The sequence below is a fragment of the Rhizomucor pusillus genome, assembly GCF_041956525.1.
Source record: "Rhizomucor pusillus strain CBS 183.67 unplaced genomic scaffold VTP01scaffold_3, whole genome shotgun sequence".
Taxonomy (NCBI): Eukaryota; Fungi; Mucoromycota; class Mucoromycetes; order Mucorales; family Lichtheimiaceae; genus Rhizomucor; species Rhizomucor pusillus.
The window spans coordinates 823,484-846,705 of NW_027192145.1; the positions used below are offsets into that span (position 1 = coordinate 823,484).

Below are 23,222 nucleotides of genomic sequence, written 5' to 3' on the forward strand. Positions count from 1 at the left end.
AACACGCAGACATTCTCCTTTTCAAATACGTTTTATTTTCGTGAATGAGGCAACAACGTTGATGCCATTTAGACAGACTCCAACACAGGGGGTTCAACAAAGTCCTTGGCAACCTTGGAGCCAACGTCGGATTCACCAGCAGCGGCAGCACCACCGTGAAGAGCCAACAAGGCAGAGACATCGAACTTGGGAGCCTTCAAGATCTTGACCTTGCGGATGTAGGTGTTCTGCAAGGGGTAGATGCTCTGGCAGGCCTTTTCGATGCGGACGGCAACGGCATCCTGAGCAGTGGAGGAGGCAGAGCTGCTGAGCTTGGTGACCAACTCCTTCAAGTCGCAAGAGACGGACTCCTCAGTCATGATATCGTGCATCTTCTTGCGGATCTGGCGGATCTGAGAGGACTGAGCGTAAGTGGTCTTCTTGATCTGGTTGCGACGGCGGGCGGTGAAGGCAATGCAGAAAAGACGAACAAGGTAACCGTCGGTGGTCTTGACGTCAACGAATGCCTCGATCAAAGATTGCCACTTCTTGACCATGGAACGGAGCTTGTCCGAGGTCATGTCCATACCATAAAAGTTGGTCAAGCAGTTCTTGCCCTGGATTTCATCAACCTTCAACTGAATCTTGCGGAAGGCACGGGCTTCGTCCTTGGACAAGTCACCGAGGGAAACTTCGACGACACGACCGTTCAAGGAATCGTTGGCGTTGCCTATCATTCATCACTGTGTCAATTACCTCTGCTCTCCTGTTCTGCATTTCCACGTCGCTCATGAGATCCTTACGCAAGCCCTGGGTACGGTTGACCAAGGTTTTACCGACCTGGCGCACCTCGAACATGGAGGGAGCCTTGATGTCGTACCAATCCTTGCGGGTGAAGGGATCGACACTATTGAAATGATTAGCACCCGCTCGAGATCTCGGCTGCTTTTCATAGCTGCTTATGCGCAGCGACCGAGAATGTCAATCATGTAAACACTTACACCTTCTTCTTAAGACCCTTCTTTCCTTTGCTAAGGCGTCTATAAAAAGTATGTCAACAATTATTCTCAACGTCGCACTTCTGTCGTCTAGACTCACTTGTTCTTGCCAACAGCTACAATGTGAATGATGAATTAGTTGCTACGTCGATGGATGGATTCTAACGGATGGATGCACGTACCCATATTGGACAATCAAAAAAGAGGATGTTCATGGATTGTGGGCATACGACTTTTCAGTGATGCAAATTCAAACTCCTCCACCATTAGGGCCATTTGCGACTTTCGGATGCTTTGCTGAGCTGAGTGTATGTACATTACACTCATCAAAAGTTTTCTGTGTTGCTCATTGACCACTATACGTTTCGAAATAGTTTGTGTACTTGTCCAGCAGCTACTCCATGTATCTTTACGTTATTAGAAGAGTAAATGTGCAAAATGTAATAAATTGCGATGCATCCTACGCATTTCGCAAGAATCACTTCGATGTATCTACATACCCAATTTGTCCGTTAGTTTACCATCGGTACACTTGATCAACTACCTATGTATCATACACTAGCTCTTTATCAAATGCATAAAGTGAATTAAGAGCTTATATAAAGACTGCTAATGCCACGTACTTTATTCTAATCTCGCGGCTATCCCAATGAATACCGCAATGATGTACAGTATTGGGACATAGTTTGCACAAAATGCTTTTAGTGATTGGAAAGGTCAACAGAGGGTTTACATGCTGGTGGGTCAATTGGTAGCAGTAATATGGACGTTTTGATTACCTGTTGTTATAAAGCCTTTTTCTCCTGTGAATGGGTCTAGCTACTAGCAATGCCTTCGCTGCAATACCGCAGCTCCATGATCATCAGCTTCGTTTGAATTCCTCTTTCAATTCCTCTTAAAAAAGCAGCATTGTGCGATAGTCCTCCGAACGCAATTGCTAAAACTCTGTGACAAGATGCTCCACTTTGGGCATGTCCTTGGAGCTAGTAACCGGACATCGTACCAGAATACAAAGTCGGATAATGCATCACAGATGCAGGTTATGCAGTCTTTTACCCCAGAGAACGCATTGCTACCTGATAGTACCACGTTCAACAGCTTCAGGATGGCGATATGTATGCATATCGGCAGAAAACAACCATATTCATGGATTTGACAGTATGATTACTCTCCAATATTCAGGCAACACCAACAGCGGTGGAGAGATGAAGAAAGACACCAGCCATTGTCTCCAGCGGGCAACCACCATATTTGGATAACATCGGATCTGGCGAGGTCGCACGATCAGCTGACTGAACCGTTTAAACCCGAAAGCCCCTTGTCAAACTTTCCTGAACGCCTCTCTTTTTCTCCACGTTAGCCATGACTCAAAATTCACAAAAACCTATTCTTTATGGCTACTTCCGCTCGTCCGCCTCTTACAGAGTACGTTTGATGCTATCTTGGAAGGGTATCGATTACGATCAGGTACCTATCAATTTGCTGAAAGGAGAACAGGTAATTATACATATCCCGGTCTGTTGGTGATTCGCCAACTCTAATGCATATGTTCGGTAACGCTGCAGAAAAGCGAAGAGTTTGCAAAAATCAATCCCAACAAACGTGTACCTGTTATGGTTTTCCCTGACGGCAAGATCCTAAGCCAAAGTTTAGCCATTATGGAATATCTCGAACAACTGTATCCTGAGAGGAGTGCATGGCCAAGCGATCCATGGGAACGCGCTTTGGTAAGAAGGGAAAGTCCGCCAAAAGAGTGCTTGGATGGCGATGACTAAACAAATGCAGGCGAATGAAATTGTCCAGGAAATTGGCTGCGATATCAGTCCTCTTCAGAATCCTTTTGTCGCCGCGGTAGCAGCAGGAGATGACAATGAGAAGAGGGTTGGGTGGTCAAAGCATTGGATTGATCGAGGATTTGCAAGCATCGAGAAACGTCTCGAGCAGCACGCTGGCAAATACTGCGTTGGCGACTCGGTGACCATGGCTGACTTTTTCCTGCTGCCCCAGGTCGCCAATGCGCGCCGTTTCAACGTCGACATTTCTGCTTATCCAAACGTCAGTCGCGTTTGCGCCAATCTCGAAAGTTTGCCCGAGTTCCAGAAAGCCGCCCCGCAAAATCAACCTGATGCAAAAATATGAAACAATCCAGACTCGATAGTGAATAATAAACCAATCGAGTAACCGTGATGCTCTCTCTGTCTTTTTTCCCTTTGATTGATTCATGATCTATATACAATTTGCCATGCAAACAGAATATTTACAGCGCATGCCTAGTCCTGCATCTAAATGTCGATCGTAGGTTTTGCCTTGAACTTTTTGGCTGCGCGCTCAGCAGATCGACATATGAATTGCTGCCCGTACAATGTGAAGACGTGTTGGCACGCTTCTAACTTGAGTGTGAAAACAGTGTTGGTCTTGGGTACCTCTGTGCAAGACCTGGTCAGCGCAATATACATTGCTATATGTTCCCAAACTCACTTTTCAGCTTATTATCCTTCGTAATGATATTGAACATGTTTTGTGTTTCCTGGATGACAATACCAGTGATGCCAACGACGACCGGGTTGATACTCTTCTTGACGGTGAAAATCGCGCCGTGGAAATCTGCCTTGAGCAATTTTTGTGCAAACACTTTTATATCCTGCCCTTGATCATATAATTCCTTGATATATCCGAGCCATAAATCATGGAGCGGTACAAAGTTTTCGTACTTTAATGCTTCTTTGGGTATATCATAGATGCCAAGTTCACGGCGCTGCCGAGCATTCAGGCGCTTCGATTTCTTGTTTATGGTCTTGTCCTTTGGAGGTATTTCGATATTTGGATCTAAATAGACTGGCTTCATATCAGCCAGAGCTCGCTCGGTTGGAACATCCACGACATATTGATCAAGCAGTTTCTTGACTTCCTCCTTTTTAAGACGCGGTGAATCAGTTGCTTTTGAGTAATCATTCAAAATACAAACAACTCACCTCCTTGTTGATCTTGCCCTTCGACTTTCCACCCAGAGATTGATATAAATTTGTTCCTGATAGGAGGAATTATTAAAGCGCATGCAGCAGTTCGATCGCAATCGTTTACATACTCTGCTCCAGCTCCATTGCTTGGCGGGAAAAGGGGCTTGCTTTACAAGTCGGACTTATTTTTTGCTGTCATGGGATGAGGAACCAAGTTAAAAAAAATTTTAAAATACTATGTACAGTCCTTATTGAATGATAATCCATACAAGCCTGTAGCTGATTTATTTGGAGAATGTATTTACATGACATGGCCTTCACTGCGTTGCATATCTTCATACCCCGAAGTATTTGTCATAATCGGCCACTGCGCCTGGTCGTTCAAGAGTTCATTTATGAATACTGTATCGTCAGTAGGGAGCGATGGAGGATCCAGCATCATGGTTTGGGTATCAGGCATTGTCGTCATGGAAACATCTTGGTAACTCAGTTCATTGAACTTGTCAAGATTCATATCATAATACATGTTTGATTGTACAAATGACTGTTGCTGCTGCTGCTGTTGTTGTTGTTGTTGTTGTTGTTGAATGACTTGCTCCGGAGTGGGTATCGTAGTAACAGGATATACAGGACCTGTGCCTGGATTGGATATCGTGTGTCGACGATGATGTTCCATCGGGAACGATGGTGCCTGCATACTCTGTTGGCGTGGAGTGGCGAGCTGCGGAGGCATCAATTGTTGCTGCTGCTGCCGCTGAGCATAGTAGGACGGCATCATCGCTGTCATGGACGATTGTCGTCGAAGTTGCCGCGTCATCCGGTTCGGCTGTTGTTCTGTGTAAGGGAAGTCAGGCGTCTGTGCGGGTGAACGTGTTTGAGCGGGAGGCCAGTTCCCACCGCTGATAGGCTTATTCATGTGCGCACGGCGAAGGGAGCGAAGATCTTCTTGAGAATAGGAAGAATGGTGACCGAGACGCGATTTACGCTGCAAATATGCAGATGAAGGCGAGAAAGGCTGTTGGAAGGGCTGCTGGGGTGGTGCACATGAAATAGGTTGTTGATGATGGTTGTAAAGATGCATGTTGCTACCACTCTGCATCATCATCGTTGCGAAACGTGCAGGATCAGTAAAGGTAGCGCTTGAATTTAGCAAAAACGATTGATCCATGTGGTATGGCATATGGGGCTGCCGTTGAACAGGAGTCTGTTTTGCCATCTGCATCAACTGGGAAGTATTACCAGGCGCTGTCATTGTATGTCGACGAGATTTTGGTAATTTCATGGCCCGTGCAGTTCGTGACATATCTGCAGATGACGCCATAACAGGTGAAGAAGATGTCGAAGATGCATCCGATATTGACACTCGATCGTTGGCTGCAGTCACTGTACCTTCTGTGGAGGAAGATGAGGTACTTCTCGCACTGCTGTGCACAGGTGATGTTCTGCTCGAGTCAACAGCGAGGCGCCCATACATTTGCGCTAACTCTGCTTCCTTGACATGCGAGTGAAACTCAACTGCTGGTGACTCGTTTGCTAGGCGGTTTAGCATATTGAGTGTTTTTATATACTGTTGCTTTGCAGACTCGTTTTCAGGATTCATGAGCATCTCATCCCGGTGGACAGTGGCAGCCATTGTAAGACAGTGGATCGAGTGTTGCACGCCTCTGAATGGATAGTTGAAAACTTCCATTGGTTGACTGTCCAGCATTGTCTCCGCAATAGAGGTGATGTGAGCAGCGGAAGCTAGACAATATTGTTTGTGCTCGTACGGTTCAATCTCAACTTGATCTTTGGGAAGTGGATGCTGCACATAATGGCGATGCAGCAAAATGACACCAAAGTGGAACGTCATGTGCAAAAATCCCACAAAATGGTCGCTTATAGGATGCTTGTCAGCTGGATAGCTCTGGGAATCCTGGCTAGGTGGGTATGCTAATGTTGCCGGTAGTTCCTGCAAAAAGTTTTCCAGATGCGTATTAAGCAGGAATATGCGACTATGCTCTTCAATCGCTTGTTGCAAAGTTCGATGATCTCCTTGCTGGTGTTGGCGCGTTGCGACTCGTCGAGACAAAATATAGATATCGGACAAGATCTTGCATAGCTGAACAAGGGTATTGTGGTGTAAAAGCAGTTCTTCAATGCTTGGATTCTCCTCGTTTGTAAATGTAGGATAATCTGCAGTGCATTCGACTTTGCTGAGATATGGCTCTCTACCTTGTTCAATGCTTTGCAATGGATGTTAGCATAATCGTTTGCAATGCGAAGATCCTTTTCCTTTTTCTTTGTTCGTACCTCATCATAAGGTCGTACATAAATATTATCCAAAATGTACGCTTCTTCGTTTCCGCATCATGCGGGTGTTCAGTGCGATATTTAAGTTTGGGCAAACCTAAATCGTTACACATCCGCACTGCCATTCCCAGATACAAGCCCGGGCGATGAAAGAAGCCTAGTCGTCTATAGTATTCTTGATACTTTGTCAGCAAAAGTAATGCCTGAATCGTTTGGACCCTCGGCGCATCGGAATATTCATCGATAAGAGCAAATGCACGCTGATAATACTGGAAGCCAGGTGGCATCGGTGCACTTGAAGCAGCGGCACCACCAGCTGCATTTTCCTGATCTATCGCCCATCGCGATGATACTGCACACATGGCATACAGCAAAAGTGGGGATGGCGGGTTATCCTTGCTTCCAAGCTGATTGTAGAAATGCGGTTGGTATAGCATCGGTACGTATCTATGTACATGCTTGAAATACGTCTTCATCAGTGACAAGGGCACGTCGCTTGGTAATCCTGCCAGCGGCAGATCCATATCGGATTCCATAAGTTGTTCGACATCCTGGTCAGTCTGAAAACTCTGCTGTGATGACGATTGAGCAAACGGGTTGATCTTGGAATCCGTCTGCGTACTGGAGATTCGATCGATATTTGCTTTGATATCGCTCACGTACATTGCCTGTCCAATTTCATTGATGCTAAAACGATCGCCTTCATTGGTCGGCGTTGGACTATTTGGCGCTCCTGCTGGAGACAACTCAACAGATTCTGCAGGGCAGTTTGCATAGACAGTCAATGTTTGTGCTTATCCCGCAAGTGCGCTCTAATTCACCTTCTTTCACTATTGTCGTATCCATGGGTTCGTCCGTGTCTTGCGACTGAGAGCTATCGAATGCTTCATCGAGGATCTTCCCGGCCGTACCATCAATTCTTCGAAGCGCTTTCTCGACCAGCCTCAGACGAGCCTCCAGTACTTCCATGTACTGTTTCGGGGGTCCACGTTTTGGTGGAAGCTTGGCATAAACGCAGGGAGTGTCTGCCTTTCTGCATTTTTCACAAGGCTGTTCGCCGTCGCACTTGACCTACAGCATGCTCCTTAGATTTGTATCACCTTTACCCCCAATTCTACGAGATATCCGCAGACGATAAGAGCGCGGCGTTACCTTGCGTTTCCTGCACTCGTCACAGGCACGGGTTGTCTTGTTTCGTTTTATGTTACTCTGCTCGACGTCTTTCCCGCGGGTGGCCTTTTTAGCCTGTCGGCTTTTCTTTTGTGCGGGATCTAGAGTTGCCTGAGCTGGTGATTCAGGGGACGAAGGCGACTGCATGTTGAATCAGGTAGACTATTGCAATCTCACGGTGGCGAGCGGGCCACGAAATGGGAGTCAAAAATTTGGGGTTGAGAGAAAAGAAGAAGAGAAGCGAGCAAAGAAGACTTGGTAACTCCAAAGGAAAAGGCTGAGTTTGGCCTTATTCCTCTTATTGGCATAAGTCGTACGCTTGATGAAAACAAAGGTACATTTTGAAAAAACGTGCATATACCAAATGCGTCATACTGAGAAAATCCAAACTTCGCAATGCAGCAACCTGGAACAGCCATGCCACATCAATTTTATTGTTGCTTGTGCACTGCAACGCTAGCACGTCGAGGTTGCTCTGGTGTTTCGAGACCGGCACTTGCGGCAAACAGGCGTGTTATGTCAGTAAGCGAGACGACCCCTGCGGCTCGACCTATTTCATCTGTAACCCACACGCGGTGCGATCGGGTGGCTAGCAATTTTGCAATAGCGAAACCTAAAGTGATATCAAGACGGACATCAAATACGGGTAGCCGGTCCTAAATGATCGTCGTCGTTCTTTTTGTCAATAACAAAGCGCCCGGACCACCTGTCGTTCAAATAGCAAATTGCGGTTTACCTGGCCATCCTCTATGCCTTGCTCGATACGCACGCTACTAACAAATTGGAAACATGTGCTCCAAAGTAATTGATGCCGATTTCCTTTCATCGCATGCTATCCCCAATTTTTAATGAACCGTTACTCGTAGTTACATGTCTCCATTCATTACCTTTATATCTGTCATGCTTATATTACCAAGGATTACACCATTTGTACCAATTACAGCCACAGATGATACTCCATTGTGGCCTATCATGCAAATATTCACCATTAGCCGTCTGCACTCCATCTCCAACAAAACGTTACTTGCTCATTTGCGACAAGGCGTCCATAACGCGCGATTCCGCATTTACACCAATGACATCTGTTTCACCCAAACCTAATTGCCGTAGCTACCGTGACAGTCAATATATAAATCCCTCGGTTCCATGTTTTGCAGTAACAGCACATACTCTTTGTCCAAGCAATTTATCGATATCTGGAAATTGCTTTCGATTCTCATAGAGGAACCTCACAATAGTTGATTGTGAGAGAATACCCTATCCGAAATTCGTTTAAGAAGATGTCATGGATACCTTTCAAGAACATTTTTGCTTTACCATGATTTCACCCGAGGGTTCCAGCACACACACTTTTTGCAGTTAACACGTTGCAATCCAGGTAGCACACGACCCATGCGTAAGTTTCTTACCTCTGTGTGTACCGCACGCGAATTCCTCGATGGCAGATAGCACAGTTGCCTCGGGAAGTATAGCGTTGAATGGGTTTTTCTGAGACAGATCTTCCGCGCCTCCGTGAGCAATTGCATACATCTTGGGAAAATACTTCTTGCACTCACCACTAGCGAGTTTCACGGGTACCGTTTGTCCTCGCACTGCACGGCGGATAATATCCATGGTTTCCACGGTCTCACTGTCCGACTGCTGCAGTTGTCCCGGTGCTTGGTCAGTCAAGATTAGCAGCAAATATGCAATAACATCGCCATAGTCAAACATTCCAACATAGTCGGTTGGACTCTTGTCATAGACCGGCGCAGAAGAAATATTGTTCTTTATAAGGACGTCGCAGGCTTCCTCAACAAGCATGGAGCCATCGCTAAGGATCAAGTAGCTGTTGGGCGCTGACAACCGACCAAGTTGCATAAGCTTGAACTCACATTGTAATCACTTGTTGATTTTTGGTCACATTGCGAACGGGAATCATACACCAGTCGTGCGGATTCACGGTTAGACCTTCTCTGTGAGCCATGTTTAAAATGACGCATTCTGCATGAACATCGAACGATTTTCACTTTGCTCCGCTTTTCAGGCGGAACCAATCATAATTTTGGGCATCACAACCAAAAGGGAACAGAGGGACGCAGCGTTATCAAAAACATGATGCCAGTGGGCTTTCCATATCGACGTAATTGCGCAAGTAATTATGTAAGACCATGTAAGGCTGAAAGAAGACGAGACCTTGTAGCGAATGATACGAACTTATAAAAAATATCGCGGGGGACAAGAGTAGGTGGGTTTTCTAAAACTGGCGGCAAACGTGAGACCATACTTCAGACTTCAGATAGCATGAAAGTAGGAAGTGCTCTGGGGATTCGGGCTGGTGACAGAATGCGCACTGTGGCGAGGGGAAGCAAATTACTGTATAAATCTTTGTAGTCTTCAAGTGCATACATCCAACATTGATAACAATGAAAGTGTAAAGAATTCCAAGTTATAATTTTGTTTTCTTGCATACTGTATGTACATAAAAGATCTTTCTTTTAACACGGTTTAATACATGGAATTTCCAGTTTTGCTTTGCATTGCTGTAAATACGAGCGGTGAAAGGGCGGTGTCAAGCGCTTCGAGTATGGCCTCATCCCGACTTACGAAATGCATGGGGTTTGACAATGTCTTTGTGCAGAAAATGCAAGCCATGTACCAGTGCATACCTTTAACTCGGCAACACGTACTTTTTGATGAGCGTGGATACATAATGGATGAGTGGAGAGTCAAAACGAGTGCATGTTCCTTTCTGACATTAATCGTAAAAGAGATGGCTGTTCCTATATGCAGCAAGAACATGGCTTAGTTTCGATAGAAAAGCACATCCATTCATACTCTTGAGCTGGGAACCCAATACGGATATTTACAGTTTAAAACATGATACACTGGGAATCGCATTTTATGAGATGTATTTTGGGATTGATAAATATGTATTGTTATATATAATGTGTAGGAAACAAAAAGATACATTATATCTAGTCTTCAAACTGTGCCATAACTCGTATTGATCCTGTCTTCAGAGCATGCTTGAGCTTTGTAACGTTTATTCTGCGCCTCTTACTTGCGTGATGCAATCTAGCGAAAATTGTGTAAATAAATATGCCGAGATTATTATAAGTTGTAAAATGAAACGACACATGCGAGAAAGTTTTTGCATCACTTGTGTCATTCGGGACTGAGGTTGATGCCTTGCATGGATGTAATTGCTGTGTCGGCGTCTCCTGGGCTACAGAGCAATGCTGACCTAGTTTTGCTTCTACCTTTAGTCTTTCCTCAGCCTCCGTATTGACAGGGGGATGAAGCTCCTGTGCTGCCTGTTGATTGACAGATTGCTCTTCTTCGCCAATATTTTGACGATCGATCCCCTGTAGCTCTTCGACGATAGGCTTCGAGGTTGATATTTTGCTACTGTAACTTGGGGCCTTTTCTGCCGCTCGAGCTTGAACTGAAGCATTACTTTGCCTGCGCATATATCCTTTTAAGAGATCATACATACGGCCTGCAGGTGAGGTTTTAGCCACCAAATCGGCTATGCGGGCGATATCCAATTTCCCACTATTCCCTAAATAATTGTTAGGAGAAGAAAGACAGGGAGCCATATTGAATTTATACTGCCATGGTAGAAACTCGCAGGTGCAGATGCTGGCAGTGGTGTAGAGGGACCACTAGTAGATGGTTCTGTGCGAAGAATGGTGTTGGTACGTACTAGCATTTAAGTGTTTGTTGTAGATGAAACAGAAAGGAGTAAGAGAAAAAGAGGAAGAATATCTGCAGATAAATCGAGTTCTTTATACACCACTATATCCATGGTCGATGATGCTGATGCATCCTGAAATCAAGGTTACACAAGGTGAACCCTTCTCTTTTTGAATGTGGCTCTACCCCAAATCTGGATCCGACAGCTTTGGCTGCGACGCTTTCCTAATATTCTTTTTCCCATCTGATTTGCTGCTCCTCTCGTCCAAGACATGCTATATGAAGCGTCACTTTCGGTTACAGACGCCTCAGGGCGGCAAATAAGTCTTCTCAATAGCGACTCAGTGAACGCACAAACCAACGTCAGGACAACTCCTTCAACGACAGCCAAGCATCCGCCTGCTCACTGGCAATCACACCAACGGTCTGACGACAATGATTCTGCTAGCCAACAGCAGCAGCAACAACAACAGCGGCAGTCTAGAAGGAAATATCATTGTTCTGAACCTGGTTGTAACAAAAGCTTTACAACAAGGTACGTTGGTTTAGATTGCGTACAGTCAGCATCGAAATCAACAAGCTCCATTTCACAGCGGCCACCTGGCACGACACAACCGAATTCACACTGGCGAGAAGAACTTTCCCTGCTTATTCCCTGGCTGCCAATCTCGATTCTCTCGCCAGGATAATATGATGCAGCATTATCGTACCCACATGTCACCAAAGTCGAGACGTTTACATAAACGACCTGCAGCTGGCCCTGCTGAAGAACCACGGCCTCGACCACGGCTGCATGCGCATCATCGTATCCGCTCTGATACATACGGAGTGGAGCCGCCGTTAACAATTGATCAGCATTTGAGCAATTATCATCGCTCATTAGTAACCATTTCTGCAGACACTCCATCACCAGCCCGCCAGGACGATCAACGGTCATCATCATCACCAGCTGCTAGTGGGGATGACTTACTATCGTCCTCAACCCAGGAGCAACCCGTTCCTCGACCAAGCACACAAGTTTCTCCTGCCACCGCCGCCGCCAATTCTATGCCTCCCGAAACAACCACATTCTATCGACATAAACCTCTTACCATCTCTACCGACTCGTCATCAAAGAAACTCCCTTTTACGTTGCTTCATCCGACTCTAAAAAGCAGCTCCCCGAAGGCAAAAGATAAAGACGAACAAAGCGACAGAGACAATAGAGCTAGTCTGTATCAACTGGCACACATTGTGAGCACCTTTGGATAATAATATCCTCATACCCGCAGATCTTACAACTCTCAGTATGCTGCTAGTTCTGTCTGTAGCCGGAACAAGTAAACTTTGTTGCTGTAATCTCTTATTGTTACTTCTGAGATTTTGCCCTTCCCATATAGCTTGCGAGGGCCCCATCATATAACACAATGGTTGCACCGAAGAGGTCAAAGTGAATGACACTTCTGACAGAGAAGACTTGGCGATCCTCTCACCGTGACCAGGTCCCTTAAATCCGATGCTGACCTGCAGAAGCAACAACAGAATCAGATGCCTGATTGGGGTTTTTCTTGACTCCCGGCAATTGAACCAATTGTCTGGATCATACGAATAGTCTATTGATCACTCATGTCATATGGACTGAAAACTATACACTATTCTTGGCACTGTAGTCAGACAGAATAGATCGTTGTGTGTATATCCAGAAGGGAATATATACATCTTGCCCAGATCCACTAGCAGCAGCAATCACAGCATTCTTCACAGCAGCAAAAACAGCATAAAGCGGCAAATCTGCAAAACACAAAATACAAATTTAGCCATGGTCATGCCACTCGTCGATATAGAGTCTAAAACCTACAATCCCCAACAGCAGCCGTTTGGATGATCGTAGCAGCCGCAACAGTACGGCTGTTGATAATATAAAGGTGGAGGAGGTGGCGGTGGAGGAGGTGCGACGCCGTACATGGATGGTGCGGCTGCTGAACCTGGTGGTAATACTGTAGACCAATGTTAGGTGGTTCCTTCAGGCAAACTCCTGAGCATTCTAGTTACCTGGTGGGTTGGCGTAAGGTACAGGCTGAGCAGGATAGTATGGTGCTGAACCAACCGGTGTGATCATGGAAGGCGGTCCTCCATACCCTGGGGCAAGCGGTGGAACGGCGCTCATGTAGTGTTTTGTTAGAAGAACGCTTGGAAAAAGGTATGAAAAGGTACGAAGGAATAAAGAGACGGCTAAAAAAAAGGAGGAGAAGGAAGAAATAGATGCAACTAAAACATCGACTCATATGGGAGCAGATGACGCTCTGTTTACATCCACATTTGTCCTGTGCCTCATGATCCCGTTTGACATCCTAGACTTGAATCTGCCCCTCTACATACATTTCACCTCGCAAATCATAAGCGCTGTATATTTCCTCTCCTTTTTTGACAGCAAATTATCACAAATCAAATCCATTTTCGCATGTCAGATAAGGATATGTGTTTTGCTGACGGAAGTTGTCTTCCGTCAACTCTGCAACGAAATTTTGATTGTGCTTTTCCATCAATGGGACTCAAAACAACGCTGTCCTTTATGCCACTAGGAAAACGTGCAAAGATAGGCAAATGCTGTACTTAAATAATACATCACCAATCTGTGTCTCTATATATACGTATCAATTATTTTATAGCAATAAAATATCATAGAAAAGCTTAATAATTAATGGTTTTTAGGTTGAGCATTCTGCTGGATTCTCGCTACGCACTCACGTACATAATCTTTACATTCTGCAACTGAGATAACCGCAGAAAATTACATACCTGGAAAACTTTTGTGTCTTATTTACAATATTAAAGTAGGCGGTGTTTACAGGTATTGCGACCAGAATTCCCGGATATCACAGTGTAAAGTTAATAGCCCATTAAAGACTTGAGCACACCTTATTGAGGAGAGTCTCGAAATGACACGAATACATGTCTATCATGGTTCATCCACGTTGAAAAATTTGACGTGGAAGCATTTCGCGGTTCCACGCAGTGCTCTCCTTGCATCTGGCTGACTTTCTTTTTTAGGGGAGGAGAGGACATTCATTTCCTGCGATCCTCTTTGAGGACAAGTCCGTTTGAACAGATATATATACATATATATAAGCGAGGTTCAGTTGAACTACATTGTGAGTCTGAGACTGATTGCAATAACCGCAATATGCTAAGTCCTTTTGTTATTGGTCCCAAAAGCTCTCAGAACTTTGACCTTCTATTAAACTCTTTCGGCTTTATACATTCTTGGTGCGCAACTGCCACCTCATCAATGACAACCGCCAGTTCATCCGACAGCAGTAATGCGCCGCTTGTTTCGCCATCCCCGATAGAGACAGGGAACTCCTTTGCGATCGTCCATCGAATCAAAGCAGAGCTCACTTGGTCACAATTAGTCCATGCAGAGATCATTGGTATGCAGGGCTGCAACGTTAAGAAAGGATAGCTCACAAAGCTCATATTGTATTACTAGTTGTCACTAGTGCAATGCGCAAGAATGCACGGTGGTCCGGAATGAACGTTAGTGACCTCAATATGGGAAGACTGGGATCGAGTATGGGTCTGCGCCAGGGACATATGGGCCCCAAGGAAGCACAGGCACGAAAACAGGTACTGAAATGCTCATATATATCGTCATGACTTACTAACAATTTGACTAGGAAAATCCATTGATGGAGAAATTCACCAGTTTGAGAGAGTATTTGGGAACAGTTCAGGGTAAACATCTGAAAATATATGCAAGCAATCGATCAAAAATAAAACTAAAGTGAATTTTAAAGACGTCGCCGAGCTAGATGCGTCGATTCTATTGAACCCATTCCTGGAAGTTATACGATCAGGCAATACGACAGGCCCAATCGCCGCGACAGCATTGAGCAGTATCGAGAAATTTTTGCATTATGGCATCATTGGTAAGTATTCTGTTCCGTAAAGAATAGCGTTCGTCTCTTATCATAATTCGTTTAGGTCTGCATAATCCAAGTATAGCATTTGCTATGAATACATTATCCACTGCAGCAACACATTGCAAATTCGAAGCTTCTGATGCAGCATCTGACGAACTTGTGCTATTACGGATGCTTCAGGTTTTGGAGATGGCATTGACGAGCGAGTGCGGGCAAGTGCTCAGTGACGAGGCTGTATGCGAGATGATGGAAACCGGATTGAGCATGTGCTGTCAAATGCGATTATCAGGTAAACATTGACGTTTGGAGTTGTCATTTTATTTCGAAGATTGTAATGTTTGCATAGAAATGCTGCGCAGATCAGCAGAACATGTGATGATAAATATGGTAATCTCTATGTTCGAGAGGTAAGAGAAGAAGGAATGAACTGCTTCATTGTGTGTTAAAGTTTTATTTCTAGATTAAAATCGTTGGAAGAAGAATGGGTATACGTTGACACACCAGCTGAAACGCCTAAAGACGAAGTCAATAAAGACATAGCCTCACCGCATATGAGCGCACCAAGACCATCACCTTCACCTGCACCCACTTCTGCAGAAAATGACAATGAGCAGACAGAAACTGTACTCACCGAATTTCGCGTGGTGGAACGAAATAGTAATGGAGAAACAAGCAACGTCGCCGCAGCGGAAAGCCCATCGACATCTGGGGACGATGAAAATAACAATGTAGTATCCAATCAAGCAGAGATAGGCGAAACGACAGGTTTGGATGCGTCCTCAGCCATTTTAATGCTATTGAGTATTCGCTAATGAATTCAGATATAGAAGGAACTCGTCTGCGCCCATACGGATTACCCGCAATCAAAGAGCTATTGCGCGTATTGATATCGCTGTTGAATCCTCATGAACATAAACATACAGACTCCATGCGGATAATGGCTCTCAGCATTTTAAATGTCGCCTTCGAAGTTGGCGGACGAAGTATTAGTCGCTTTGAGAGTCTACGGAACTTGGTTGCTGATGACTTTTGCAAATATCTTTTCCAGGTAGATTTATTATTAACATATGCCTAAAGATTTTGTCGAATCTGATCCTAAGCCAAAATGATCTAGCTCGCGAAATCTGATTCAACTCCATTGCTATCCCTAACCTTGCGTGTAATTTCTAACGTGCTGGATACCATGCGACCACATCTCAAGCTGCAGCAAGAGTTATTCTTATTTTTCCTGATCGAACGTCTTTCACCACCATCTGGAAACAACAGCAGAGGATTCAAGGTTGATGTGGACGAAGAAGGCAACATATCACTCGTACACACTACCAAGGAAAACGGAGACTCCCGGCATGTTGAGATTCGAAGCGCATCACCTAGCATTTATGCACGATCGAACAAAACTGTAGGATCAGATTACACGCCAGTTTCACCAGAAATTCGGGAATTGTTACTGGAATGTCTACTTCAATGCGCGCGGATACCAAGCTTCATGGTCGATCTTTGGTTCAACTATGACTGCGATCTTTCTTGTGGCGACTTGTTTGAAGAAACAATCCAGTTTTTAAGCAGAGTATGAATCATTTTTTAGAGAATGGTTTGCAGATCAGTTATACTAATATGTTACATCAGAACTCTTTCCCTGACCCGACTGGTTTCGTTGCCTTTAATTCACACTTTCTGTGCCTGGATACCCTATTGTTATTCATCAGTCACATGGTGGAGCGAATCAATTCTGAGGTAAGAATTATCATCCATAGAAACATCTGTATCTCACAACGCTGAATGCAATTGTTACATAAAGAATCCTGGAGTTCAAGGTGGACAGGTAATCGAGTATCCAAAGTTTCCGTTCACATATACATACATACTGAAAATCTTTTCTCTACAGTTGACTTCCAGCAAAGAATTACTGGAAAGAAAAGCAAGGAAGAGATTGATTCTGGAAGGCGCGACGTTGTTCAATGAGAGTCCCAAGAAGGGTATCAAGTTTTTGATAGGTAATTAGAATATATTTGTCTAACGCAAAAGGACCGATTTGTAACGTATGCTCTAGAGAACAACATTGTAGTGGCTGATGAGAATGGAGATACAACGGTCAGCCTTGCACACTTTTTGCGATCGACGCAGCAACTCAATAAGAAGACTCTTGGAGAATACCTCGGTAAACCTGACAATCTTCCATTACTTCAGGTCTTTATGCGCCAGTTTGACTTTAGCGGAGTAAGTATCTTTATTGCAAATTTTGAGACCTCAAAATTCTAAGTTTCAGATAGAAACGTATGGATGAAGCTCTCAGAATGGTTCTGGAAACATTCCGGTTACCTGGCGAGTCGCAGCAGATTATGCGCGTAACAGATACCTTTGCTGAGGTCTTTTATGAATCTTCGCCGCCGGAAATTGCAAATCCTGAGGCCGCTCAACTTTTGGCCTACTCCATAATAATGCTGAATACAGACCAGCATAATCCACAAGTGCGGGTAAGTATATGATTTACTGTGAATGTTGAGATTTCTCATTAATCGACATTAGCGGCGGATGACTTTGGATGACTACATGCGCAATCTTCGGGGTGTCAATGATGGCAAGGATTTCCCAAAAGAGCATCTTGTAAGTTATTCAAGAAGATTCGAAACCCACCTATTAACATGGATCAAAAGAGCGCTATCTACGAAGCAATTCGTCAGGATGAAATCGTTATGCCTGAAGAGCATGAAGGTCGTCTTGGTTTCAACTATGCCTGGAAGCAACTGTTGCATCGGTCACAAACATCTGGACCCTTCGTTGTATGCGATACTTCGGCATACGATAAAGATATATTCAAACTAGCATGGAAACCCGCTTTAGCGGCCATTGCATATGGTACGGAAAAGCGTTAGCATTGGATATATGCAAGCTAATCCGAAACATGTAATAGCATTCGATACTGCGCAAGATGATAACACTTTACAAAAGGCTATTTCGGGCTTCCATCAGTGTGCAATGCTGTCTGCACATTTTGAATTATACAACGTTTTTGACGCGATCGTTGTCAACCTTGCAACAATGACAGGTCTTTTGGAAACTGCCGATAACCGGAGCTCACTGCCGGATCCTATCGTGGATGTTGCAGGACAAACCTATGTCGTTAGTAATCTCGCAGTGCAATTTGGACGAAACTACAAAGGCCAGCTTGCAGCTGTAGTTGTGTTTACTATAATCATGCGACACGGCAACTCTATGCGCAAAAGCTGGAAGAAGATACTTGAAATTATCCACAATCTTTTTGTTAATTCGCTGCTACCTGGCTCAATGCTGCAGGTGGAGGATTTTGTGTCTGGCACAACGAGCATACCTTTGAAACCAAAGAGCCCGCCACCATCAAAACAGCAGAATCGACGAGATGGTTCTTTGCTTTCGACCCTGTCATCTTACCTACTATCACCATACTCGAGTGACGAATCTTACCGCGCAGACCCAACGGAGGAGGAAGTAGAAAGTACTATGTGCGCCGTGGATTGTATAACGGCGTGCAAGCTGGAAGAACTTCTGTCAGAAATGAGGTTAGTGTACTAAATTATTCTAGTTGAAGACGAGTAACTTAATGGAGAAATAGCAATCTGGATACAGATCCATTAATCGCACTGGTGAGCAGCATCCAGCAAGTCGGATATGATGCTAAAGCCATAGAAGAATCGAAGACGACGATACCTTACGATCCTGTTACTGTCCTCTTTCTGGAATTCATCGTCACTATTACACTTAGAAATTCTGACCGCATAGAAATTGTCTGGTATGTATCAACACAAACAACTATTGGGAATCCCTTGATAACCAAGCTTTTAGGCCATATACCATGAAATACATTTTTGGCATTCTAGATTATGCTGACAAGCAAAGTGCTTTGGTAGTAGAGCGAGCTGTCGTTGCGCTTTTACGACTGTGCATCAGCTTTGCAGGCAAAGTAAGCAATTGATAAGACATGTACAATAATGAAAATCTTACATGCGTTTATTAGGAACAAATGCAAGATGATATCCTGAAATGCTTAGGACTTTTGCGAGATTTTCCTCCAAGTGTAACGCAAGCTGTAGCAGAGCAAATGATGGCCGGTATATTTAATTTGTCTGCTGCAAATTCTGAAAATCTAAAGTAAGCAGGGAGAGTGGTTTCTTTTGAAAACCGTCGCTAACCAACAATTCTTTCGTAGCAACACTGAGTTTGTCAATACCATTCTGGAGATCAAACAAAAGGTTGCCAGTGCACTGTAAATGCTTTGCCAAATACAAGAAAAACAAAAAATAAAGTATACTTAGGATTGTTACACTTTTTGGATGTCGGATAGGACCCTCTTTAATTTCAGGCCATAAATGAAGAGTTTGGCCGCTCTACATTCTTACGATTTTTCAAACTGACTCTGTACGTTTCCAATGTTTCCAAATCCTTCAAAAGAATATCCGTGAGCTGGCGAATCTCTTCTTGACGATCGTTGATTATCTATCGAGAGCAGGTCAAGATCCTACTATGCTGTGATTAATGCGAATTCTGGCGTCTTACCTTTTCAAGATTATTCATAGCTTCCAGACTGACTGGTACCCATGTTTCTGCAGAGTTTTCATCAGCCATGGCTTGCTCCCGCTTACAGTTCTGCAAACGTGCGTATGCCTCTCGCAAAGCCATATCTAAGCGTTCAGGACTTTCTGGTGCTATCGATAAATTCTTCAACTGTTGGATAAGTCTCTCCTCGGTTTCTTGAATTGGCAAGCCCTTGTATCGTAAGATTTGTACGGTTCGAAGCAGCTAGAAGGATATGTTCATTTAAATACACTTTGTAAAGAGATAGACTCGAGTTGCCTTACTCTTATTAAACGTCGTGTCAAATTAATTTGTTGCCGCTTCTGTTCTTCAAGACGGATTGTGGTGCTCAAATTATGTTGTTGCTGTACAGCCAAAAAGCGCTGGGTTGCTTCCTATAGTCATTTGAAATCAGAAAGTTATTTCTATACCTTGAATCGTCAAACTTGCCTCTAATCTTTCTTGGAGCGCAGCTTTAGCTTGCTCCTGCACTCTCATGCGTTTTAGGTTATCTTCAAATCCAAAGGCAAGCACAGGAACCATGCTGAAATTTTCGTTTGCGTTAGGAAATCGATCGCCCTGCTACAATGCTCAGACACACGTACGTATTGGGATCAGGGCTTCTACGCATTGCTTCTTGCCAAGCTTCTTCCGTCTGGTTTGGTGGACACACGTACAAGTGTCGTTCGGTTGGCGCCACTACGTTGTAAAAATAATGCTGTATAAATCCGTATTTAGCATATATAACGCGTTTCCGAATATTTAAATGAGACCAATCTTACTTTGAATACGCAGAACGATGAAGAAGGATCCCATTTTCCTCTGAACATAGCAAACTGTTGCCATGGTCTTTTGGATTGTTGGTCGGGTATCAATTGTTGCTGAGCGTTTTGTTGTTGCTGTGATGAACCTACGATTTCCGGTGAGCCCTTAACGCAATCGTCTCGGATATATAGTCTCCTAAGCGCTCTTACCATATAATGAATTTGTTGCGCCTGTAGATCCAAATCCGCTACCGAATGAGAAACTAGAACCCATTGATGGTTGTTGTTGTTGCTGCTGTTGCTGTTGTTGTCCTCCAAATCCAAATCCTCCTCCAGTGCCAAACCCTGTTCCTGTGGCGCTACCGAATACGGTGCTCGTGCCTGTGCCGAATCCCGTATTTGTATTTGCACCGAAGCCAGTGTTGGTGGCTGTTGCTCCAAAGCCAGTGGTAGCAGGCTTGCCGAATGCAGTATTGGCGTTTGTACCGAAACCGGTCGATGCGGTGGATGTATTACCGAATCCAGTACCAATGTTAGTTCCTCCAAAGCCGAAGCCTGTCCCTGGGGCACTGGTTGCCGCTGTTGATCCAAAGCCCGTCGTTCCGCCGGCAGTGCTCGTCGTCGACCCAAAGCCGCCGCCAGTTGCTATCATAAGCAAAGCGATAAGCTAGATTCCACAAGTGCGATGACGCATGACTTGTTACCTGAGCCGGAGCCAAACAACGTACCAGCCGGTGTGTTGTTTGTGGTCGATGTGTTGCCAAAGGTCGCGTTGCTTTGTCCAGTACCGGCGCCAAACAGCGTACCTGCCGCGCTGTGCGTCGATGCACCAAAGGTTGAGCCTAGAATAAGCACGTATTGTTAGATCGTAATAGTTGCAAGAGATCTTTGCGTTGTAGGACCTGTAGAACCGAACCCTGATGCTGGTTGGCTCATACTGGAACCAAAGTTGAATGCCATGTGTGGAGAGGGAAAAGGGGATGTGCTGGAAATTGGCAAATTTGGGATTGCAAAATCTGACGTTGAATCGCTGCACTGTAGAATTTGGAGCGCGACAATCAGTTATTCTATTGTCTGGGGCATAGCTCAAGTGTGGCCTTCCAAAGACGTGGGCTGCTGTGCAGACAGCATGTCAATGGATGCCACTCGTTCGAAAAAGAAACTTGACTGTCTCCAAACTAATTGATCCATGAAATGAGCAGTTTAAAGCATCTCCAGCTTGATATGCTGTATGTCTATAGGTGCAGCAAGGATCGAGGCATATAGTTTGGTTACTTTCTAGGTAATACGGAATTAGGTGTCTCAAATGTTTGCCTTTCCTGCGGTTATTGGATTAAATTTGATGGACAGAGAGCAAAAAGCATTATACACCTTTTTGTAAAAATTAATGTCGCTGCAATTTGTCGTTTTGGTATATAAATGTATTATAAAATTTCACAAAATGCGACATTGCTTTTGGGAAAAATTGTTTGCACGCATCTAATGCATAATCAAAGATCAAATATATTTACAGCTCTGTCGAGAAATTTTCAAGCGAATGCTAGTTTATTGCTTCAAAATTACTACAAAGCTATAGAGCAAGAGTTGCATTTATTGAGACATTTCACGTTGCCTAAGTAGATAGCAGAGGGGCACTCTCCGAAGACCTGGTGCTTATTCCCATCATGCTGTAAAGATAAGGCTACAGCAGCAATAGAATGAAAAGTTCATAAAATAAGCGATTCCATCAACGCCAACGTTAATTGCTCTTCTTACCTTGGCTGGCCAGAGCGTTGTCAGAAGGGCAGCTGCCAAAGTTGGCCAATGAATCAATGGATCTGTTTGCTGCAAAACCATGTCAGTGCTATTGTTCCATATATCTCTAGTAGAATGGATGATCTTGCTTACTTTGGCAAAGACGGCCCAGAGACCAAATGCAATCGCCCACGCAGAAGTCAAGTCTCCTTTCTCATGCTTATACTGGACATATCCGATGGCTGTGAGAGCAAGAAAGATCAGCGCCGCGTAAACGAGGATCAAATGCAGCAAGTCAGGAGATATGATATCCCCATCAGCATTCTTCTTGACTTTTGTAAACGCGACAAAGCCGTTAACTACCGCTAGAAATACGGTGAAGCCATGCCAAAGAGAGAACGGTGCATGGAGAAACAATTTATCAAGCCATGTTTGCGTAGGATGATTAGCTTCCAGATTGTCTACAGGAAAGCATCGATGTTAGGAGGAAAAGCCTCGTATATAAAAAGTCTAAATACTTGCAGTAGATAACAGAAACAGAGCCGACGAGCAGCAAACTGACAAAAAATGCCAAGATGGGTCTGTGATTTTCCTGCATATTTTCACGTGGTTAATCGTGCATGCTACGTCAATAATGCATTATTTGCATCACGATAGCTTTACCAATAACGCGAACCAAAGGGAGTTTAACAGAGCAGAAATGATAAATTGCCAACCGACTCCTTGCATAGCGGCTTCGTTTGCAGCTTCTGACCATTGATAGATGACGAAACCAGCAAGCAGAAGGTGGATAAGCGACCAAAGTAGAAATACCCACGTTGCTAAATCGTGCAGGATATCTACAAGTAAATATAAGCCCATCATTGATGAAAATACACAGTATTTGCCTGGGTCAAAGTATCTGAATTGTCACCCTATGTCAGTAATCGCTTTCCTTCTGTACCATTCTTAGCTGTAGACTTACGTCTGATATCCATGGAAGATATCCGCTATGCGGCCTTTTGCGAACACCGTATAACCGGTGGTCGTTAACAGGTAAACGTAGACTAGCACGTTGGCTATTTTTTGCAAAGTTTCCATTCGTGCCATTGAGGAATATGAAAATGTGGGATCAAGAAAGGAGAAAAAGCGATCCATGACTTGGAAGTTTCGACACAAGGTTGTTGATTTTCAAACGCCACTCAAACAGGCGTTCCAATC

The 23,222-nt window shown here is 44.3% G+C and overlaps 11 protein-coding genes across 11 annotated transcripts; 3 read left to right on the top strand and 8 right to left on the bottom strand.

Annotated features, from left to right (window-relative positions):
* Positions 1-68: 68 nt before the first annotated feature.
* On the bottom strand, positions 69-1,163 carry VTP01DRAFT_6520 (40S ribosomal eS1 domain-containing protein; the record flags this gene model as incomplete). The annotated part of the gene is made up of 5 exons (XM_069385431.1): positions 69-709; positions 783-886; positions 981-1,019; positions 1,078-1,093; positions 1,160-1,163. The coding sequence occupies 5 exons, from the start codon at positions 1,161-1,163 to the stop codon at positions 69-71; spliced, it is 804 nt and encodes a 267-aa protein (XP_069242893.1).
* Positions 1,164-2,339: 1,176 nt separating this feature from the next.
* VTP01DRAFT_6521 (uncharacterized protein) lies at positions 2,340-3,116 on the top strand (the record flags this gene model as incomplete). The annotated part of the gene is made up of 3 exons (XM_069385432.1): positions 2,340-2,474; positions 2,543-2,704; positions 2,763-3,116. The coding sequence occupies 3 exons, from the start codon at positions 2,340-2,342 to the stop codon at positions 3,114-3,116; spliced, it is 651 nt and encodes a 216-aa protein (XP_069242894.1).
* A 143-nt stretch (positions 3,117-3,259) lies between these two features.
* VTP01DRAFT_6522 (uncharacterized protein) lies at positions 3,260-4,078 on the bottom strand (the record flags this gene model as incomplete). The annotated part of the gene is made up of 4 exons (XM_069385433.1): positions 3,260-3,402; positions 3,456-3,888; positions 3,950-4,005; positions 4,063-4,078. The coding sequence occupies 4 exons, from the start codon at positions 4,076-4,078 to the stop codon at positions 3,260-3,262; spliced, it is 648 nt and encodes a 215-aa protein (XP_069242895.1).
* Positions 4,079-4,235: 157 nt separating this feature from the next.
* VTP01DRAFT_6523 (uncharacterized protein) lies at positions 4,236-7,543 on the bottom strand (the record flags this gene model as incomplete). Its single annotated transcript, XM_069385434.1, has 4 exons — positions 4,236-6,159; positions 6,227-6,983; positions 7,048-7,297; positions 7,379-7,543. The coding sequence occupies 4 exons, from the start codon at positions 7,541-7,543 to the stop codon at positions 4,236-4,238; spliced, it is 3,096 nt and encodes a 1,031-aa protein (XP_069242896.1).
* Positions 7,544-7,827: 284 nt separating this feature from the next.
* Positions 7,828-9,362, bottom strand: VTP01DRAFT_6524 (uncharacterized protein; the record flags this gene model as incomplete). Its single annotated transcript, XM_069385435.1, has 9 exons — positions 7,828-8,052; positions 8,133-8,228; positions 8,284-8,363; positions 8,425-8,506; positions 8,567-8,653; positions 8,714-8,745; positions 8,806-8,895; positions 8,953-9,209; positions 9,271-9,362. The coding sequence occupies 9 exons, from the start codon at positions 9,360-9,362 to the stop codon at positions 7,828-7,830; spliced, it is 1,041 nt and encodes a 346-aa protein (XP_069242897.1).
* A 991-nt stretch (positions 9,363-10,353) lies between these two features.
* VTP01DRAFT_6525 (uncharacterized protein) lies at positions 10,354-11,090 on the bottom strand (the record flags this gene model as incomplete). Its single annotated transcript, XM_069385436.1, has 4 exons — positions 10,354-10,453; positions 10,520-10,817; positions 10,875-10,940; positions 10,994-11,090. 4 exons carry the CDS (start codon positions 11,088-11,090, stop codon positions 10,354-10,356), a joined length of 561 nt encoding a protein of 186 aa, XP_069242898.1.
* A 256-nt stretch (positions 11,091-11,346) lies between these two features.
* VTP01DRAFT_6526 (uncharacterized protein) lies at positions 11,347-12,325 on the top strand (the record flags this gene model as incomplete). Its single annotated transcript, XM_069385437.1, has 2 exons — positions 11,347-11,609; positions 11,668-12,325. The coding sequence occupies 2 exons, from the start codon at positions 11,347-11,349 to the stop codon at positions 12,323-12,325; spliced, it is 921 nt and encodes a 306-aa protein (XP_069242899.1).
* Positions 12,326-12,786: 461 nt separating this feature from the next.
* On the bottom strand, positions 12,787-13,220 carry VTP01DRAFT_6527 (uncharacterized protein; the record flags this gene model as incomplete). The annotated part of the gene is made up of 3 exons (XM_069385438.1): positions 12,787-12,844; positions 12,912-13,050; positions 13,106-13,220. The coding sequence occupies 3 exons, from the start codon at positions 13,218-13,220 to the stop codon at positions 12,787-12,789; spliced, it is 312 nt and encodes a 103-aa protein (XP_069242900.1).
* A 1,122-nt stretch (positions 13,221-14,342) lies between these two features.
* VTP01DRAFT_6528 (uncharacterized protein) lies at positions 14,343-19,220 on the top strand (the record flags this gene model as incomplete). The annotated part of the gene is made up of 21 exons (XM_069385439.1): positions 14,343-14,484; positions 14,544-14,680; positions 14,731-14,788; positions 14,851-14,982; positions 15,038-15,265; positions 15,323-15,383; positions 15,437-15,741; positions 15,804-16,024; positions 16,091-16,543; positions 16,603-16,710; positions 16,775-16,798; positions 16,862-16,970; positions 17,027-17,193; positions 17,247-17,450; positions 17,503-17,580; positions 17,631-17,832; positions 17,888-18,512; positions 18,566-18,742; positions 18,796-18,913; positions 18,968-19,101; positions 19,160-19,220. 21 exons carry the CDS (start codon positions 14,343-14,345, stop codon positions 19,218-19,220), a joined length of 3,744 nt encoding a protein of 1,247 aa, XP_069242901.1.
* An 88-nt stretch (positions 19,221-19,308) lies between these two features.
* Positions 19,309-21,248, bottom strand: VTP01DRAFT_6529 (uncharacterized protein; the record flags this gene model as incomplete). Its single annotated transcript, XM_069385440.1, has 9 exons — positions 19,309-19,446; positions 19,507-19,749; positions 19,809-19,919; positions 19,975-20,068; positions 20,130-20,242; positions 20,307-20,434; positions 20,499-20,933; positions 20,993-21,130; positions 21,191-21,248. The coding sequence occupies 9 exons, from the start codon at positions 21,246-21,248 to the stop codon at positions 19,309-19,311; spliced, it is 1,458 nt and encodes a 485-aa protein (XP_069242902.1).
* Positions 21,249-21,900: 652 nt separating this feature from the next.
* VTP01DRAFT_6530 (uncharacterized protein) lies at positions 21,901-23,111 on the bottom strand (the record flags this gene model as incomplete). Its single annotated transcript, XM_069385442.1, has 6 exons — positions 21,901-21,969; positions 22,044-22,112; positions 22,176-22,483; positions 22,545-22,614; positions 22,686-22,923; positions 22,987-23,111. The coding sequence occupies 6 exons, from the start codon at positions 23,109-23,111 to the stop codon at positions 21,901-21,903; spliced, it is 879 nt and encodes a 292-aa protein (XP_069242903.1).
* Positions 23,112-23,222: the final 111 nt, after the last annotated feature.